Below are 19,864 nucleotides of genomic sequence, written 5' to 3' on the forward strand. Positions count from 1 at the left end.
CAGCCACCCAGCTATCTACTCCTTGATATGCGGTCCTCACTTGGAGTTCAGGGCTCTGTTCTTTCCTGGTTTTCTTCTTATCTCTCCCATCATACTTTTAGGGTATACTCTGCTGGATTCTCCATCACTTCTATCCCACTATCAGTTGGTGTACCTTGGGGCTCTTTCTTAGGACCTCTTCTTTTTTTCCATCTATACTTCTTCCTTTGGTGCTCTGATCGCATCCTATGGTTTTCAGTATCACTTTTATGCTGATAACGCCCAGGCCTACCTCTCCACACCAGAAATTTCAGCAGGAATCCAGACCCAAGTATCAGCCTGTATGTCTGACATTGCTACCTGGATGTCTCACCGCCATCTGAAACTAAACATGACCAAGATCGAGCTTCTTATCTTTCCCCCTAAACCCACCTCTCCTCTTCCCCCATTCTCTATCTCAGTGCATAACACTCTCATCCTCCCTGTCTCATCTTGAAACTTGGGGTTTTCTTTGACTCCTCTCTCTCTTTCTCTGTACATATCCAACAGACTTCTAAAACCTGTCATTTCTTTCTCTGTAATATCACCAAAATTTGTCCTTTCCTTTCTGAGCACACTACCAAAACCCTTATCCACACTCTAATCACCTCTTGCTTAGATTATTGCAACTTGCTTCTAACAGGTCTCCAACTAAGCCATCTGTCTCCCCTTCAATTTGTTCAAAATTCTGCTGCACAACTTATATTCTGCCAGTGTCGCTATGCTCATATTAGCTCTCTTCTTAAGTCACTTCATTGGCTTGCTATCCATTTCTGCATGCAGTTCAAACTCCTCTTATTGACTTACAAGCATATTCACTCTGCAGCTCCTCTCCACTCTTATCTCTCCCTACACTTCTCCCCAGGAGCTCCATTCATTGGGTAAATCTCTTATCTGTACCCTTCTTCTCCATTGCCAACTCCCAGACTCTGTTCCTTTTATCTTGTTGCAACATATGTCTGGAATTGACTTACTGAGCCAGTACATCAAGCTCCATCTCTGGCTGTCTTCAAATCTAGGCTAAAAGCCTACCTTTTTGATGCTTCAGATGAGGAGTTCTCTGAAGAAGCAGCCTGGCTCAGGGAAGTGGTTAAGTCTGCAGGCATCTTGGTCCATCAGTGGTATGGAGATTGTCCCTCCAGCACTTTCTTCCACTGCTGGCAGGGAGAGCGGTCTGAGTGATGTTGGACAACACCACAACTGTAGCCTTCATCATCAAGTAAGGGAGAATTCAGAGTGTAATGGTGGCCCAGGAAGCAGCTTGTTTGTGCAGGTGGGCGGAGCACCAACTGGATGAAGTAGTATTGGAGACCCACATTGCTGGGCTGGACAAACTGCAGGCAGAATTCTTGAGCCAGTATGCTCTGGATCTGGGTGAATGAGAGCCGAGTCCTAAAGTATTCCAGAAGGTGGTGGAGTAGTGGGGTCCTTCCTGCTTTGACCTCGTGGCCTCAAGGCAAAATGCAAAATGTGCTGTTTTTCAGAAGCAGGAGAGATCTTGGACCCAAGGGCATCAACACCTTGTGCAGCTGTGGCCCACAGCAGGGTTCTCTAGCTGGCCAGCCATCCTATCCCTTCTGGCTTATGTCTTGGCCATTGAAAGACATCACCTGAGTTCCAAGGCTTATTCATTGCAAGTAATCTCCACCTTGCCACACACCAGTGAAATTCCACCTACCTGGCGTATGTCAGGGTCTGGAGGTTGTTTAGTATTGGTGTACGGAGGACCAGCTTTCCCCCTGGTCGGTGTTGTCCATTCTGGCCTTCCTGCAGAGGAGCTTCGAGCAGGGGCTTGCCTTCAGTTCTCTCTTGGTGCATATGTCAGCCTTGTCTTATTATTGGGGGAAGCTTCAAGGGGTATCCCTCTCACTCACCCAGATATCTCTTGTTTTCTGAGGGTGGGGGTCAGACACCTGTGCCCTCCTCTTTGCATGGTCCTCAATGTCTTGGGTGGGGGGTGGAGGAGAGTTGGGGGTGGGTCCACAGTTCAAGCCCCTGGGGCTGCCATCCCTGAAGGACCTGTTGCTCAAGACAGTAATTTTGGTGGCCACTTGCTCTGCAAGATGAGTTTCTGAGCTTCAGGCCTGGTCTTGTAGAGATCCCTACTTGTCCTAATGGGATGCAGTTTTGTTAAGGACAGTTTTTTTTGTTCTTTTTGCCTGAGGTGGATTTCCCCTTCCAGTTTAATGAGATGTGGTTCTCCCCACCTTTATGGAAAGGAAGGACTCGTACATGGTGAGAATGCTCACAAGCTGGATGTCGGAAGTGTTCTCTCGCATTATCCTGCAAGTCAGACAGGCTGTTTGTTCCTCAGGATCACTACAAGGGGGAGGTGGTTTCTAAATCGTCCATAGCCCATTGGATTAAATTGACCATTAAAGTTGCATACATCAGGTACAGTGGGGTGCCCGAGGGACTTAAGGCATGTTCCACTCGCACATCAGAGACAACCTGGGCAGAGGCCTGGGTGTTGATGCCAGAAGATATTTTCAGGGCAGCAAGCTTGCAGCCAGTCAATACACTAACCAGCAGGGCAGTTACTTATCCAGGGGGTCTTGCCCTTTGAAGGGCTTCTTGGTTTAGGATGGTTGACCTGAAAGTAACTTTTTGCATATATTCTTGCTTTACAGACATTTTCTGGGGAATTTTTTTTCCTTTTCAGAAGTTGCAAAATATTATATACCTGAGCTGTAACAGTATAAAACCAAATTGCACCACAATTTCCTTGTGTGTCTTTTGTGGCCTGCATGGGTAACAATTTATAGAAAATAGAAGATTGTATTTTAGTATGTTATCTTATATTGTACATGTTGCTGTTATTTGTAAAGGTAGATAAATCTAAACAAAAATGTGATTTTATAATTTTCATTTCATAGCAGTGTATAGCTGAAATTCATCTTGTAGTTAGTGTCTCAAAATGGTTTTGTTTTGCACATCATATGACAGGAATTAACTTTTCTCTGTAGCCAGGTTATGTTGTGTCCGATCTGTCGGATTTACTGATAGTGCTCTTTTTATTTGCATTATGCCTATGAGCACTTCCTATCTACGTGGGCAATGGGTCCAGGTGAGCTTGGAAGTTTTTTTTTTTGGTTCAGGCTTGTGGCACCTAAGACGACAGACTGTTGCTATATATCTGTGCCAAATTTTGCTTGTTTATGGTTGCATATCTTGGTATTTTTTCCCCATAATTTCTCAACATCCTTAGTACAGAATAGTTACTTGTTGCAAACACTTCATTAGCAAAATTGTTCTTGTGTTTTCCTTTATCACAGTCTGGCTTGGCTTGATGGAGACATGGTGTGGTATCCTATAGATTATGCAGTGGGAATGGGAAGGGAAATTGGATTTAGTTCATGCCTTTTTCAATTGTAGCTCAAGGTGAGTTAAATTCAGGTACAGTAGGTTTTTCTTCTGTTCCTGGAGGACTTATAATCTAAGGAGTCCTTTTACTAAGCTGTGGTAACAAATACATAGCATTACTGTGTGCTAAGGCCACTTTTACGGTGGCTGTAAAAAACCCAGATTATCCATTAATTTTGTTAATGGCCTGCACTAATGTTGCGATTAGTGCGTGGCCATTAAAAAAAAAAAATTAAGTGGGAGCACTTACCACGCTACCTGTTGTACACAATAAGAGCTGCCGCGTTATCAGTGCATTAACTAGTTAGCGCATGGTAATGTAGAAGCACTAACTGGTTAGTGCAGGAGTGCTCATTCTCTGCCCCTGACACACGCTCTAAAAATAATTAAAATAATATATATTTACTGCTCGGTTAGTGTCCTGCTTTGGGCCATTTTTGTTGCATTAGGCGCCTAATGTAGCTTATTAAAAGGACCCCATTGCTTGTACCAGAAGCAGTGGAGGATTAAGTGACTTCCTTAAGATCACAATGAGCTGCAGGGGATTTGAACCCTGGCTTTCCTGGTTCTCAGCCTGCTGTTCTAAGTATTAAGCTCCTCCTGCTTCTAAACCTTCCAGAAAGAATAGTCTAAACATGAAGTATGACTTTTTTTTTTTTTTTAAACCTTTGTGTACATTGCTGTTTTCTGTGGAGTAGAGTCTTGATTTTTGCTCTTCTTTAGTTTATCTTAGGAGCAGTGAATAGGACATCTTTGGGAAGTAATGCCCACTGAAAGTGGAAGCTGGGCAGCTGTACGCCAAAACAAACAGAAGCGCAAATCACACAGCCTCTCCATAAAAAGAACAAACAGCTCTGAGCAGGAGCGGCTAGGACTGCAGAGGGACATGCTGGAAGGACAGGTACAATGGTTTAGTCTGAGGCATAATAACTGATGGTATTCTGGTCCATCAGACTATTGTGTCGGAACCGTTCATATGTTGGTTTGGATCTCTTTGTCTACTTATATAAAAATTGTGAGGCCTATTCTGGGAACAGTGTTTTTTGTTAAATCATGCTTGTGGAGGAAAGTTAAAAAGAGAAAATAGTGGACCCAATATGTAAATGATTTATGCTCTTAACTTTGGGAATTATGCTCCTAATTTGGCCTTTTTCAAAATTTACTGGGGCTGAGTGTCTAACTTTATGTCCAAAATTTCACTAAATTCTAGCATAAAAAGTGGGTAGCAACAGGGATAGATTTAGCCGGGCAGGGAAAATAAGTTAGGAACTTACGGGGTCTTTTACTAAAACTTAGCTCGAGTTATATGCAGCAGGGCCCATTTTATTCCTATGGGCCCTGCTGCAGATAATTTGAGCTAAGCTTTAAAGATCCCCTTAGTGTCCTTAATGCCAGAGCAGATGAATCCAGAAACTGATGGGTTAGGTCAGTCTACCAGCAGGTGGAGCTAGAATGCAAAACTAAACTCCTATATTGGATGGTGAGGTTCCTGGTTATTTATTTATATACTAGTAAAAAAGGCCCGTTTCCGACACAAATGAAATGGGCGCTAGCAAGGTTTTCCTCGGAGTGTGTATGTTTGAGAAAGTGTATGTGAGAGTGACTGTGTTTGAGAGAGAGAGAGTGAATGTGCGAGTGTGTGTGTGTGACAGAGAGAGAGTGAGTCTGGGTGCGAGTGTGTGTGTGAGAATGAGAGTGTGTGCAAGTGCATATGTGAGAAACAATGTGAGAGAGAGAGAGTGTGTTTCACACAGATACAGTGTGTGTGTGAGACACAGACTCTCTGTGAGACTGAGTGTATGAGACCAAGAGAGTGTGTGAGTGACTGTGTGACACATAGAGAGTGAATGTGATACAGTGTGAGACATAGAGTGTGTGAGAGACAGTGTGAGAGAGTGTGTGTGTGACAGCTGCCCCCCCTCCCTCCCTCTCTCTGGTGTCAGGCCCCCCCCTCTCTCTCTGGTGTCTGAACGTTACTTTGCAGGACGCTGAGCTCTGGCTGTGCTTCAAGGAACTGACCAATCCTATTTAATAGAATGCACCTCCAACACTCTGAAGCCGAGAAACCTTGTGTGGTTGGTCACTTCTGCTTGTGACGAACCCGGAAGTACGTGATGTCAATTCAGGAGATGGATACAGAGAGCAGGAATGCCTCAGCCATGTAGTCAGCTTCAGAATGTTGGAGGTGCGTTTTATTATATAGAATTGGGATTTATTAACTGCCTTTATGATACACAGTTTTAACATCAAACTTACAATTTTATTAACAGCATAACAATAGTAAAATGAACAAGTATAGACATAGACACAGTGAAAGATGAAAACTTGATAGCAGCAAATTGAAACCTAATAATAAGACTACCATGAAACAGGATAGTATTGCTCTGTTTTCAGCAGGGGGTGGACAGTCTCTCATCAGCTCCTGGATTGTGTGCTGGGCCTTAGTTCCTGTTCCTTGTAGATTCAGTTGAGCTTATTGGGTACCAGGCTTTGGCTAGGCCGGTGTTGGGGTACACCTGATGGTGCTAGGTCCTCCCCCTTCTCCTTTCTACTGCAGTCTTTTCCTTCCCCAGTAGAAGGAAAGGGGGACCCCCCCCTCCAAAAAAAAAAGCAAACCAAAACAGTCTGGGCTATCTGTGTGCCACTTTTGGTGGTCAGTGGCTGGTGCCCTTAGTAGGGAATCAAGAGCCTTCTCAGGCAGCCAGTTCCACTCAGAGAAAGGGCTCCTTTTAGCTTCCCGGAGTGTCTTTGATTTTGGTAGTGAGTATCGCTTTAAGTTTGTAACTGCTGTCTGGTGTTTTTCTGCTTCATGGTTTTGCTTCCGGCATGGTGCAGAGCTGGTCAAGCGTTGCTCCTGCTGTGGAGCGAGGAAGGCCGCGTCAGGGCAGTGTTTACCATGTTTGGTGGGGCTCTGGATTTGGTGATTTTGGCGACAGGGTCTTCCCTTACCCGCACGGCAAATGGCGCCTCGCTCTCTGCACAGGGGCCCACGTTGTAGAACGCTCTTGCGGAATCTTCGGCAGCCATTTTGTCTCCATGCAGTTCTCTCCCTCCAGCACGGGAAGTTGCTGCAGTGCCTCGGGAGTGGGGGGGGGGGGGGGGGGGGGTTCCTCTTCTGTGGTCTTTGAGTTGTTTCTACTGCTGCCTCCTCTGAATTGGGTCCTGGGGTTCCTTTTTCTCCAGAATTTGTGTTGCTCATGCACCAAGTCTTTCAGATGAAGAGGGCTTCTGTGTCTGGGCTCCTGCAACACAATTCTCTATAGCAGGTAGGGGGAGCTAAACAGTGGCGCCTAGACGCTGGGTCTGAGCTGTACATGGAGTCTTCACTTCCCACTCTTTCAGAAGGTGGCTTCTTGGTTGTTTCAGATCCCTCAGGATTGCCAGAAGGCATGAAGGGAGGGTAAATTGTCTTGGATGAGATGGATGATCCCTTGGCGGTCAGGTTGTTTCATAGGGAGGAACTTCCTGACTTTATTTGTAAAGCCCTGGAGGCACTTAATGTTTCGTCTCCTGAGACTCATCCTGCATCCTTGTCTAATCCCCTGATGGCTAGCACCAAGAACACCCCCCCCCCCAGGTCCTTCCCAGTGTATGAAGCAATGAAGGGGTCAATCTTAGTGCAGTGGTCCATTCCATGATAAGTATTGCCATACTGGGAAAGACCATAGGTCCATCAAGCCCAGCATCCTGTTTCCAATAGTGGCCAATCCAGGTCACAAATACCTGGCAAGATCCCAAAAAAGTACAAAACATTTTATACTGCTTATCCCAGAAATAGTGGATTTTCCCCAAGTCCATTTAAGAATGGTCTATGGACTTTTCCTTTAGGAAGCCATCCAAACCTTTTTTAAACTCCGCTAAGCTAACTGTCTTTCTCTGAGGACAAGCAGGCTGCTTGTTCTCACATGTGGGTCGGCGTCCACGGTGGCCCCCAGGACGGAAAGATTTTCCAGTAAAATCTAAAACATTTGCGACAGCCAGCAGTACGTGGGACGGACGCACCGCGCATGCGTGGCCATCTTCCCGCCTGCCCGTGTGCGTCAGGTCCCGCCTCAGTTTTTTCTTTTCCGCAGTGGAGAGTGGTTGTTTTCGGTCTCTCTTCCTTAGGTCCCAGGAAAAACTAAACTTAGGCATCTTTCGTTGGCGTTTATCGCGTTCTGTTTTGTTTTAGGTCGCCGTTTTTCTTTTCTAGGTTAAAAAAAAAAAATCCTCTTTTTTTTCTAGTCTTTTGCCCTGGTAAGTTTCCTTTTGATTTTCGTTGCGGCCTTCTTTGGCCGCCCGTCCTCGATTCTCCTTTTTTGTGCCCTTCGTTGGCACGATCGAGCCGTTTGACTTCGCCGCCGCGATTTTTCCGCTGATGTCCTCGAAGCCTCCCAGCTGCTTCAAGAAGTGTGCTCGGTGCCAGCGGTCTATCTCGAGCACTGACCCGCACTCTTGGTGCGTCCAGTGCCTTAGGCCCGACCATCGCCCAGACGCTTGTAAGTGGTGTCTGAGTTTAAAGAAGCAGACACAGGCGTTGAGAAGAGCTCTTCGGGACCGTCTTTTTGGAGCTCCGACTGATTCCTCTGTGTCGACATCAACAGCGGTACCGAGGTTGGCGGTGTCGCTATCGGCACCGGGGATGGCATCGACATCGGGAGTGCAGGTAATGGCTGTCTGAACTTCACCTTTAGCTGGGAGCAGTGAGCCGTCAAGTGGGTCTCCACCTGTCTCGAAGGCTCCTGCTGGGCAGGCCCACCGGGACCGACCGATGTCGGATCCGACCCTGAGGAGGTGTGTGGATTCTATGTCCTCCTCGTTAGTACTGAGGAGTACAGGTGACGTGCTTTGAGCGAAGGCGAAGAAGCATCAGCACTGGTCTCCTTTGAGGCACGGTACCAGGAGCTCTGGGGCGTCGAGGGATTCGGCACCCAGAAAGCATCGATGCCGGGAGGAGCGCTCACCCTCCATACAAGAGGTGTCGGTGTGTTGTTCTTCGGACAGCCCGGTACCGCCTCCCAGGCCTCCACAGATTCTGACATCTACTCCTGTACCGGCCCCACAGCCTTCCTCGACAGCGACTCTGGAGGAGAGCACCCAAGCCATTCTTCCAGGCCTTCTGGAAGGGCTGCTCTGTGCGCTTGCTTCGGCACCGGGGGTGCTTGCGCCCTCGGTGCCGTTGTTGGAAGCGGCTGCTGGCTCCGTGCCCATGGTGAGGTCCCCGACGCCTAAAACCCTTTCTCTTCCCAAAGATTGCTTTATAACAATCCATTGACTTCTACCTCCTAGTATTGTCCATTATCTTTTCCTGTAATGTTTTTGGTCTCATGTATTACACCAGTGGTCTCTGTTCACATACCTCACACTTAAATTATCGGCTTTTGTCTTACCTAGAATGTAAATCGCACTGAACCCTGGAAAGGGGATATTAGCGGTATACAAGTATTGATTTGATTTGCTATATGTGCAGCACAGCTTCATCACTGTCTGGAGCACAACTTCATCTCTGGAAGTGGAGCTCAAATTCAGCCCAGTGTGTGGTGCCTGACTCTTTCTACAGGTTTCAACATAGCTATAGGCGAAGCAGCTTCATCTCTATGGGTAGCTCAGAACCTCCTAGGATGCACTGCATGGGGCTGGGTTCTGCCATTTTGCAGATGAAAGCACCAAGAGGCATAATTAAGTGGGCATCGCTTCTGCCTCATGTGAAGTATGTGAGTTGGGCGTGTGGGTGGGCTCCCTCTAGACTGCCAAAGCTTGGTTTTGTGATGGGGGAAGGGAGGGCCGGGGGGCTACTAGACCATCGGGACTTTTTTTTTTAAATTACGGAAAGGGGAGGGCTTGGGTCGGAATGGGGGTGGCATTAGACCACCAGGGTATTTTTCTATAATGGGGGAAGGGGTGTTGGGTCAGAAGGGGGGGGGGGGTCAGATCGGGGACAGAGAGGGAGGCCAATGCACAAAGCAGTCCGGGGCAGGAAGGTCGGGTTGTAGGGGAAGAAGGGGGCTGCTAGACACCCGCTTCCCTCATTCTACTCTGCCTGGATCTGGTAAAATGTTTCCTGTGCTAAACACACGTGAGAAACTTTTTTTTTTTTTTTTTTTACATGGCTGCGGGGTTTGTAATGACTGAATTAATGTACATGTAAATGCATTTTAATGTGGTCTGCCATAACAGTTTCAGTGCGAGTTAATACTCACATTGAAAACATTTGAGAATTGTGCGGCCAGTAAAACTGGGTTACTACCACACTAATGCTTTGTGCATCTGCCCCAGGGTGAGTTGCATTCAGATGCACTAGGTATAGTTTACAGTTTATAAGACCATCTACATCCACATTCTAAGAAGTCTATTCTTCTGCACTATGTGTTAATGAACTTCAAAATTTGGCATTTTCAAATTGTAAACTTTCTGTTGTTCTAGGTCTGGACATCATTATGAAGCACTGTTTAGAATAGTTGTGTTTATGGTGCTGGATAGTAGTGTTTCTGGTAATACAGCATATAGGCTCTTCAGTTGTGGAGATAGGAAAAGGAAGAAGCAGTAATGGATAAAGAGCAGTGCTTCTCAACCCAGTCCTTGGGGTACACCTTGCCAGTCCAGGTTTTCAGGATATCCACAATGAACATGCATGAGAGAGATTTGCATGCACTGCCTCAAAAACCCAACTGGTGGGGTTCAGAATTACTGATATAGTGGGTAAAAATATACATCTTTTGGGGGCAAAGGTGGATAATAAGGAAAGGGAGGTAGGAAGACAAATGTGCAAATGGAATAGAAGATTTCTGATAGAGGTGTATTAAAGTTGGTGAAGAACTCTAAAACTACAATGCATAATAAGGAAGGCAGAAATTAAGCTGGGAGAAAATTCTGAATTTTAGAGAGAAGGAAATGAAAGTGTTAATAGATAAGAGTGTGATTCTGGTATATGTAATTGGGCTGATGGTGATTAATGGTTAGGGTTGGGTGGAGATTCAACCTCGCCTTGTAGGCTTCAGGGTGTGACACTTGCACATCTGCATGGTATGAGCTTATAGGCCAAGTGAAACGTATATGTTTAGCTTTCCATGTCTTGGGTCCAAAGCAGCCCATGTTCAACTGGCCAGGGCAGTATTTTGTTTACTGCTTTCCTAGCTTCTCTTATAGTGATCCCTCATTTATTTGCCTTCAGTTACAGTCAGCTTTTAAACAAATAATTCTTGTTACTGTATCTTCATGTCAGAAATACCTGTCTTTCAAAAAGAATGATTTCTCAGACAGATTCCTGAGTTGCATGTGTCTGCTATTCTGTTGTCTTGTATGCAGCCTCATATTTATTCTGCTGCAGGCAGGTTTGAGCTCTTAGCCCAGCTCAAATACATTGTTCTTATGCTTTACTTTTTATTAAAACAAACAAACAAAAAAATTATTCTAAATGAGGATTGTAGGAGTTGGTTGAAGAAGAGTAGAAGTGAAAGCAAGCATGGGATAAAAGCTGGAATAACTTCTGCCACACCACTTTCACAACTACAGTGGTTTCATGCCACTAGTGCTATACAGGATAGTTTTCAAAGGCATGTAACCTTACTGAAAATTGCCATAATACGCACGGGCATAGTATGTATATTTTCAGCCACATGAAAAAGAAGCCTTCCCATGAATATGTTTAGGTCGGGTTAGTAAGATAACTTGTCTAAATGATTTTAAACTGTATGGTCTCTATTTTGCCATGCTCAGCCATCCACATAAACAGCATATTTTGTGGCAGCCAGTTTTCCAAAAGAAACAATGTGGCTTGATTATACCTTGAAATTCTCAGCTCAGAGTGCAGTAGCGGTCAAAATAGCACACAGAATGTTGGAATTATTTGGAAAGGGATGGAGAATAATAGGGATATATCATAATGCCTTTGTATTGCTCCCCATATACTCAATGCTCTTGAGTATTGTGTGCAGTCCTGGTCCCCCATCTCAAAATGAAATAGGGGAAATGGAAAAGGTACAGAGTAGGGTGAGAAAAAAAAAACAAAAGAAAGAAAGCTAACAAAGTTCAACTTGAAGAGCTGACCGGGAATATTTATAAAGTTTATAAAAACTTGAGTGGGGAGTAGGAGTTATATTGGGGACAATTATTTATGCAGTCAGATTTTATCAGGCGTAGGGAACACTCTATAAAACTGTCGGATAGCCTTTAAATCAATCGGGCTGTGAAATTTGATGGCAGAGAGTGTGGTGAAGCCATCTAGCTTAGCTGAGTTTACAAGGGGTTTGTTCAAATTTGTAGAAAAATCCATAGAAAATTATTAGCTAAGTGAACCTCAGATAGCTACCACTCATACCTGGGAGTGAGCTACAAGAAGTTGATCTGTTGATTACCTCCTAGTGACTTGGATTGGTCAGTGTCATAGATAGGATACATGATGGACCTTTAGTGTGACTCAGCATAGCAATATGTTCTTATGTATGGGCTTCAGCATTGAATTTCTGGGTTTCTGGAGCCGGCTAAACCATAACCAGTTAAGAGCGATATTCAGCATTCTACCAGCTATGGGGCACCACATAAAGATAAGACTGACTTTTATGTGGTCCTATTTATGCAGTGACCTTGGCTGGTTAAGTGCTGAATATTGGCACTTAACTAGCCAAGTTCTGACTCCACCCCCACAACACCCTTCCCCCCCCCCCCCCCCCAAATAGCTTTAGTTGCTAACCGGTCATTTTCAGTGGCACTAACCGGTTAAATGCTGCTGAAAATGATTGGTGAACTCTGAGCAAATGATTTAACCGGCCAGGATCCATTTCTGGCCTGTTAAATTGCTTTGAGTATCGATCCGCAAGTGTCTGCCTTTTTTTCTCTGTTATTTAAATTAGTTTGACGTCCAGGCCCACTTTACATAAAACATAGGAATTGGAATTGAGATGTCTAGGTTGGGACCTTCTCAATTCTGGTTTTATTTTAAAAAAGGCTCTACCAGTGCAGAATCGTTTCCAAAACACATGTGCTCCTGAAGGTATTTGCTGGCACATACAGTAGAGCAGCCATTTTAGAAATATACTTCTGAATATCATTTATATTAATAGAAAATTTTTTATATACCGACTTTGCATTGAGTTCTTTACGGTTTACAAATGTTTACAAACCACCAAATCAGTAGGGATAAAAAAGATGTAGCAGAATTAGAAATGGCTCAAAGAAAAATGACCAAATTGATAGAGGGGGTGGAACTGCTCCCATATGAATAAAGGCTAAAGCGGTTAGGGCTTTTCAGCTTGTAAAAGAGATGGCGGGGGGGGGGGGGGGGGGGATATGATTGAGGTCTTCAAAATCCTGAGTGGTTTGGAGCGGGTGGAGGTCAATCGATTTTCCACCCATTCAAAAAGTACAAAGACCTGGCAACACTCAATGAGATTGCATGGAAATACTTTTAAAACAAATAGGAGGAAATAGTTGTTCACTCACAGAATAGTTGAGCTCTGGAACTCATTGCCGGAGGATGTGGTAATGGCGGTTAGTCTATCTGGGTTTAAAAAAAGGTTTGGACAAGTTCCTGGAGGAAGAGTCCACAGTCTATTATTGAGATGGACGTGGGGGAAGCTACTGCTTGCCCTTGGATTCATATGGCATGTTTTTACTATTTGGGTTTCTGCCAGGTACTTGTGACTTGGATTGACCACTGCTGGAAGCAGGATACTGGGCTAGATAGACCATGATCTGACCCAGTATGGCTATTCTTATGTTCTTAAGAAAACTAGATAACAATAAGGTCAACTAAAATATTTCTTAGCCAAGTTTTCAATGGTTTTCTAAATAATTTTTTTGGCAAAGAATTCCATAACAATGGGAAAACAGCACTAAACAACTTCTTTTGAGTAGAGGCCAAATGGGTAAAGGAAGCAGGGGGAGGCCTAAACTTGTTAGAGTGAATCAACTTTTGAGACCTTTGGCCAAACTTAATCATTCTCGATATCATCATATAATCAGGAGCTGCCCCATAAAGCAACTTGAAAACAAGACATAAAAATCTTAAAATCATTGTGGGCCTAAACAGGAATCTAATGCAGTTCTATCAAAAGTGGAGTCACACTGTCAAATTTAGTTTTATTCATGATTTGCAAAAGCTGCAATCTGGCAAAAGTGTTTTAGTGCAAGCCAAATAGAGAGCTGTAATAATCAAGTCTGTAGATCTACCTCTTATAACTTATCCTATATTTTCTGTACTTAAATGCAATAATACTCTGTATTTCTCATTACGGAATGGCGATTGCCATTACGGCATAATGTAAGCCAAATTAAGCCTGCAAATAGGTGGAAAAATGTGGGATACAAATGCTGCAAATAATAATAATAATAATAATAATAATAAAGTCTAGAAAACACAAATGCATGTACCAGTTTTTGTAAACAACTGAAAAATAAGCTCTAAGCTGATACAAAAAACATGATAAACCTAAGAAGAACATCCCAGATTAGAGTCTATCCACATATCCAAACTGCATAATATGGACTGGAGGGGAACCAAAGTGCCAGCAAAGGTAACACCATCAAATGGGGCGGGATATATTTTTCCTCCAAGTCACAGCACAGCTGTTCTATTGACATTCAGTTTCAACAAATGATCAATCAACCAAGACAATATTCTTTGAAGACAAAAGTCCATAAAGTCCAAATTGACCAACGACATTACATAAGTACATAGGTATTACCATGGGAAAGACCAAAGGTCCATCGAGCCCAGCATCCTGTTTCCAACAGTGGCCAATCCAGGTCACAAATACCCGGCAAGTTCCCAAAAATGTACAAAACATTTTATACTGCTTATCCCAGAAATAGTGGATTTTCTCCAAGTCCATTTAATAACGGTCTTTGCACTTTTTCCTTTAGGAAGCTGTCCAAACCTTTTTAAAACTCTGCTAAGCTAACCACCCTTTACCACATTCTCTGGCAACGAATTCCAGAGTTTAATTACACATTGGGTGAAGAAATATTTTCTCTGATTTGTTTTAAATTTACTACATTGTAGCTTCATCGCATGCCCCCTAGTCCTAGTATTTTTGGAAAGCGTGAACAGATGCTTCACATCTACCCGTTCAACTCCGCTCATTATTTTATAGACCTCTATCATATCTCCCCTCAGCGCCTTTTCTCCAAGCTGAAGAGCCCTAGCCGCTTTAGCCTTTCCTCATAGGGAAGTCGTCCCATCCCCTTTATCATTTTCGTCGCCCTTCACTGCACCTTTTCTAATTCCACTATATCTTTTTTGAGATGCGGCGACCAGAATTGAACACAATATTCGAGGTGCGGTTGCACCATGGAGCGATACAAAGGCATTATAACATCCTCATTTTTGTTTTCCATTCCTTTCCTAATAACACCTAACATTCTATTTGCTTTCTTAGCCGCAGCAGCACACTGAGCAGAAGGTTTCAACGTATCATCAACGACGACACCTAGATCCCTTTCTTGGTCCGTGACTCCTAACGTGGAACCTTGCATGACGTAGCTATAATTCGGGTTCCTCTTTCCCACATGCATCACTTAGATTGCTCACATTAAATGTCATCTGCCATTTAGACTCCCAGTCTCGTAAGGTCCTCTTGTAATTTTTCACAATCCTCCCGTGGTTTAACGACTTTGAATAACTTTGTGTCATCAGCAAATTTAATTATCTCACTAGTTACTCTAGGTCATTTATAAATATGTTAAAAAGCAGCGGTCCCAGCACAGAGCCCTGGGGAACCCCACTAACTACCCTTCTCCATTGAGAATACTGACCATTTAACCCTACTCTCTGTTTTCTATCTTTTAACCAGTTTTTAATCCACAATAGAACACTACCTCCCATCCCATGACTCTCCAATTTCCTCTGGAGACTTTCATGAGGTACTTTGTCAAACGCCTTCCGAAAATCCAGATACACAGTACCAACCGGCTCCCGTTTATCCACATGTTTGTTTACCCCTTCAAAGAAATGTAGTAGATTGGTGAGGCAAGATTTCCCTTCACTAAATCCATGCCCCTACCATGTACACTTGAAATTTGTGTGGTGTGGATCTGTTCTATAAATTAGATCTTCACCTGTGACTAGCAGCTTTCTAAAACCCCTATGTAAACATGTTTGCGATCTGCACATTAAAAAACTGTTTACATGTGGAGATGCTTTAAAATAGAAGCTAATATGCAGTTTTGGAAGGATCCCTCCCTCCCCCACCCCCTAAAAAACATTTTGCAGAATGTTACACTTTTGGTGCAGAGTTCTCCTTAGAAATGGCATGCTTGAGTGACTCCAGTCCATGTATGTTCTTGATAGAGGGGTCTCCTTTGAGAGAAATGGTTCTTGGAGCTGTCTTTTGCCTAAACTGACCACAACTACTGTTCTCTAAACAGTCCCCTCCAAGGTTGTTTTCAGCTTGCGCCCCCCCCCCCCCCAGGATCGGGACTTGCAAGGACGTCCAAATCAAAACTTTTTGGACGTCCCTCCTTCCAGGTCTCTCTCAGCCAATCACAGCGCGTTTAGCTGTTACCAGTATCAGCTAAACGCGTTGTGATTGGCTCAGAGAGACCTGGAGGAGGGACGTCCAAAAAGTTTTGATTTGGACGTCCTCGCAAGACCTGATTCTGTTTGGGGGGGGGGGGAGGGGGGCGCAAGCTGAAAACAACCTTGGAGGGGACTGTTGAGAGAACTGTGGTTATGGTCAGTTCAGGCAGGTAAGAAAAACAGGGATGTTCTTTTTTTTTTTTTTTTTTTTTTTGTTTGTTTTGTTCAGAAAGTCCTTCCTAATAGCCTGATGTAAGCCTGCCTTAACATGCAAAGCGGTAAACAATGGAAATGTTACACAAGCGAAGAGCAGCAGCAGCACTTAAAGCTGCAAATGTCCAAGTGCTCGTCAGGGACGTCCTTTTTTGGTATTGTGAGTGAAGGACGTCCCTGACGAGCACTTTTTCCCTTCCGTCCAAGAAGGATGCCCATCACAAAAGCTGGAGGAAGACGTCCAGCTAGTGTTAGGCACTTGGATGTCCCTGACGAGCACTTGGATGGTTTTTTGTTTTGTTTTTTTGTTCAGAGTCCTTCCTAGTTGCTTGATGTAAGCCTGCCTTTAACATGCAAAGCAGTAAACAATGGAAATGTTACATAAGCGAAGAGCAGCAGCACTTAATTTCTTTTCAGCACTCTTTCTCTTCTGAGGTTTCAGGCTGTTGACAAGTTTCCTGCTCGTCAGGGACGTCGTCCTTTTCTTTTTCTATTTTTTTTTGAGTGAAGGATGTCCATAAAGGACGTCCTTGGCATGCGCAGAGCAGCCAGCATAACACTTGCTGCTCTGCACATGCTCGACTGGTCGACTGGCTTCCGAGGGAATAGAGAATGCAAGTGAGCTACAACGAGCAGCTCATTTGCATTCCATTTCATTGATGCATGGCCGTTCCCTACCGATTCACTATGGAATCGGTAAGGGAAGGGCTCTTCTGAGGACCTTAGTGCATCTGGCCCTGAGAGTAAGTAGTACTGATGAGATTCCAGTTGGGATCTGCAGTGTTCAGGGCTATGTAACCACAAGGCTGCTGTTCTAGTTTAAACCATGATTGGTGTATGTTCTGTTGAACACACCTATTGTATGCAGCTCTTCACCAGAAGTTTAATTATCAGGTGAAGTTCATGTCTGCCTAAAGAAGCAATGCGAAACCATAACAATGGTGGAGCTGTAAAGCAGGAAAGTCCAGGTGTCATGCCCCAGAGGTCTGTGCAGTTTGTCTTTATGAATTACTGGTATCTGTTTGCAGTGTGTGCACCTAAACCTTCTGGAAATGCCATATGTGTATAGCTCATGCATAGCTGGGAAGGGCAGCTCACCTCAGAGCAAGTTTGTAGTTCTGACTTTTTAACCCAGCAGTCCTGTAACCTTTTTCTTTTGTTGAGGAAGGTATTATCGTGCTTGGTAACCAAGGAAACCTTTACTTTCCAGCACGTGATTGAATGGAGATATAACTCACTAGCATTAATCTAAACTGAGATATTGTTCACTTTTGTGTTTTGACTTTGCCTGGGATTATTTTTGCGTGTAGTGTTTTTTTTTTCTGCACAGGCGGATGTGCTATTGGATGTCTTTTTCCCCCACGCACCCCTATTTTTTTTTTTTTTTAAAGTACACACGTAGTCCAATGTTGAATATGGTCGTTTTCTTTAGAAAACTTTTTGTGTATTCTCTGCAAATAGTTTGAAGTTGTGGCAGCTGTTTTGCAGCATGGAGGTAAGTGTTCAGTCTTTTTCTGTAAGATATTTTCATGATGTTTCAAGAATGAAAGTACAGAAAGATGTGTGCATATGTTGGACACATGATAATGAACACAAAGAGGGGATTGAATTAGTTCAGGTTTGAAACTTATGAGCAGTAGTGCCAGTGCTTCAAGTGAACAGTGACAATAGCATTTGTCTTAGTTTTCACCAGTAGTTGAAAGACTTTGTTAATATGATCTGTCATAGAATGTAATGGCAGATGAGGACTGTAAGGCCATTGACCCTGGGCTCTCTTTTGATTCCTGTGTGTCTTTTCCAGGTTTTCTTGAATTCTGTTGCTGTTTTTGTTTCCGATGTCTCCCTGAAGGTAGTGGGAGGATTCATTTGTCACGCTTTGTGCAGAAGTATTTTTGAGAGTATACGTTTGTAAATGTGTAGTTCATATGGTTTGATAATTTATAGCTATTTATTTTTGCTTTTTGCTGCGTGGAAGTACAAAAACATTACCCAAGATTTGTTTCACACTTGAAAGGGCTTCTTCCCAATACACAAGTAACTGAGCTAGGTTTTGAAGCCAAAAGGGTAGTGTTATTTTAAGGTGTTTTAAAGACTGCTGTTAGGAATGCTGGAGAAAAGAGGTTGTTAAAACTATTACAACTTAAAGAAAGCAGTATGTAGTATGGAGCAATACATTATCACTGTCAATATGTGAGAGATGCACTTCTCAACTGTCAAAAGAAGAATATGGTCTCAGCTTCTGTATCAGAGCTTCTTAAACTGTGGGTTGGGACCCCAAATGTTTTCTCAACCTAGACAAGTATTTCATTATTTTGAACCTCGGGGGGGGGGGGGTGTTACAGCCCCCAAAAGATTGGGTAGCAACTATATTATGACCGACAGTGGTCTTGCTGTGAGAATGAAGGTGCTCTTATGTATAGTGTGGTAGAAGCATATTTTAAATTTTAATGTAGCAATTCATAAATTATCTTATTGCTTTATCCCTTCACTTGTATTTTCTTTATAAGGATTCATGAAAATAAATGAGAGGACAAAACATTGAATTTACTTATTTTGTCTCATGTGTTTTTATTTCCATTATTGAAACCTGCCAGAGTTGAAAATTCATAAGCAGGAGAAGGGAAAGAAGTGTAGAGAAAGCAGTTTTACTTTTCCACTGAAGAGGATGTAAAATGGAGAAAATGAAAGGCTTTTTATAGTTTAGTTCATGAAAATGACAGGAAATCTTCCTTCCCACACCCTCCAAAGCAATGAGATGGGAACCAACAATTATATTTGTATATTCCGATAGTGGATACTCTTAGAGTGTTGAAGGTAATTTTGGACAGTAATTTAACATTTCGGTATCATATCTCTAACATGATGAAAAAATTTTATATGTTACAAATGATTCATCAATGAAATCTGTATTAGATATGTTTTAGTTAACCAAAAAAACAATAACAGTTCTTATCTGTTATAGGCACGGAAGGCCACACATAAGGGTCTTATTGCTTGGTTAAATCATATTATGTTAATAAAATACATGTGTTTTAATGGTGAGTATCATTGGAGTGAATTATGTTAATAAAATACATGTGTTTTAATGGTGAGTATCATTGGAGTGAATGTGTTGTATATAAGAAAGTGTTTCCTTACTGTCTCCAAAGGATTAGTCCATGCTTTATGGATTGTGTCCATCTACCAGTAGGTGGAGATATGATAGAGGTCTATAAAATAATGAGTGGAGTGGAACGGGTAGATATAAATCATTTGTTTACTCTTTCCGAAAATACTAGGACTAGGGGGGCATGCGATGAAGCTACAAAGTAGTAAATTTAATACGAATCAGAGAAAATATTTCTTCACTCAACGTGTAATTAAACACTTGAATTTATTTATTTATTTATTTGTTGCCTTTGTATCCCACATTTTCCCACCTATTTGCAGGCTCATTGTGGCTTACATAGTACCATAAAGGCGTTCGCCAATTCCGGTATAAACAGTTACACAGTGATGTTGTGGTAGAATTGAGGTTCATGTGAAACAGACATATTAGGGAATTGTATAGAGAAAGAGTTACATTATGTCTGTTATGTGCTTTGGTTTCGTAGTGTTGCAGGGTTCAGCATTTAAGTTGGGTCGATAGGGTATGCCTTTTTGAACAGGTACGTTTTTAGTGATTTCCGGAAGTTTAGGTGGTTATACGTTGTTTTCATGGCTTTTGGTAATGCGTTCCATAGTTGTGTGCTTATGTAGGAGAAGCTGGATGCATGAGTTGATTTGTATTTGAGTCCT

At 43.1% G+C, this 19,864-nt stretch overlaps 1 protein-coding gene across 1 annotated transcript in view; it reads left to right on the plus strand.

Annotated features, from left to right (window-relative positions):
* WDR37 (WD repeat domain 37) overlaps window positions 1-19,864 on the plus strand; it is a 249,220-nt gene that overhangs the window by 13,514 nt on the left and 215,842 nt on the right. The window contains 1 exon segment of the mRNA XM_030198868.1: window positions 4,105-4,282. Within this exon segment, the coding sequence (XP_030054728.1) occupies window positions 4,145-4,282 (138 nt within the window). The 5' untranslated portion in view covers window positions 4,105-4,144.

Source organism: Microcaecilia unicolor, chromosome 1 (genome assembly GCF_901765095.1).
Source record: "Microcaecilia unicolor chromosome 1, aMicUni1.1, whole genome shotgun sequence".
NCBI lineage: Eukaryota > Metazoa > Chordata > Amphibia > Gymnophiona > Siphonopidae > Microcaecilia > Microcaecilia unicolor.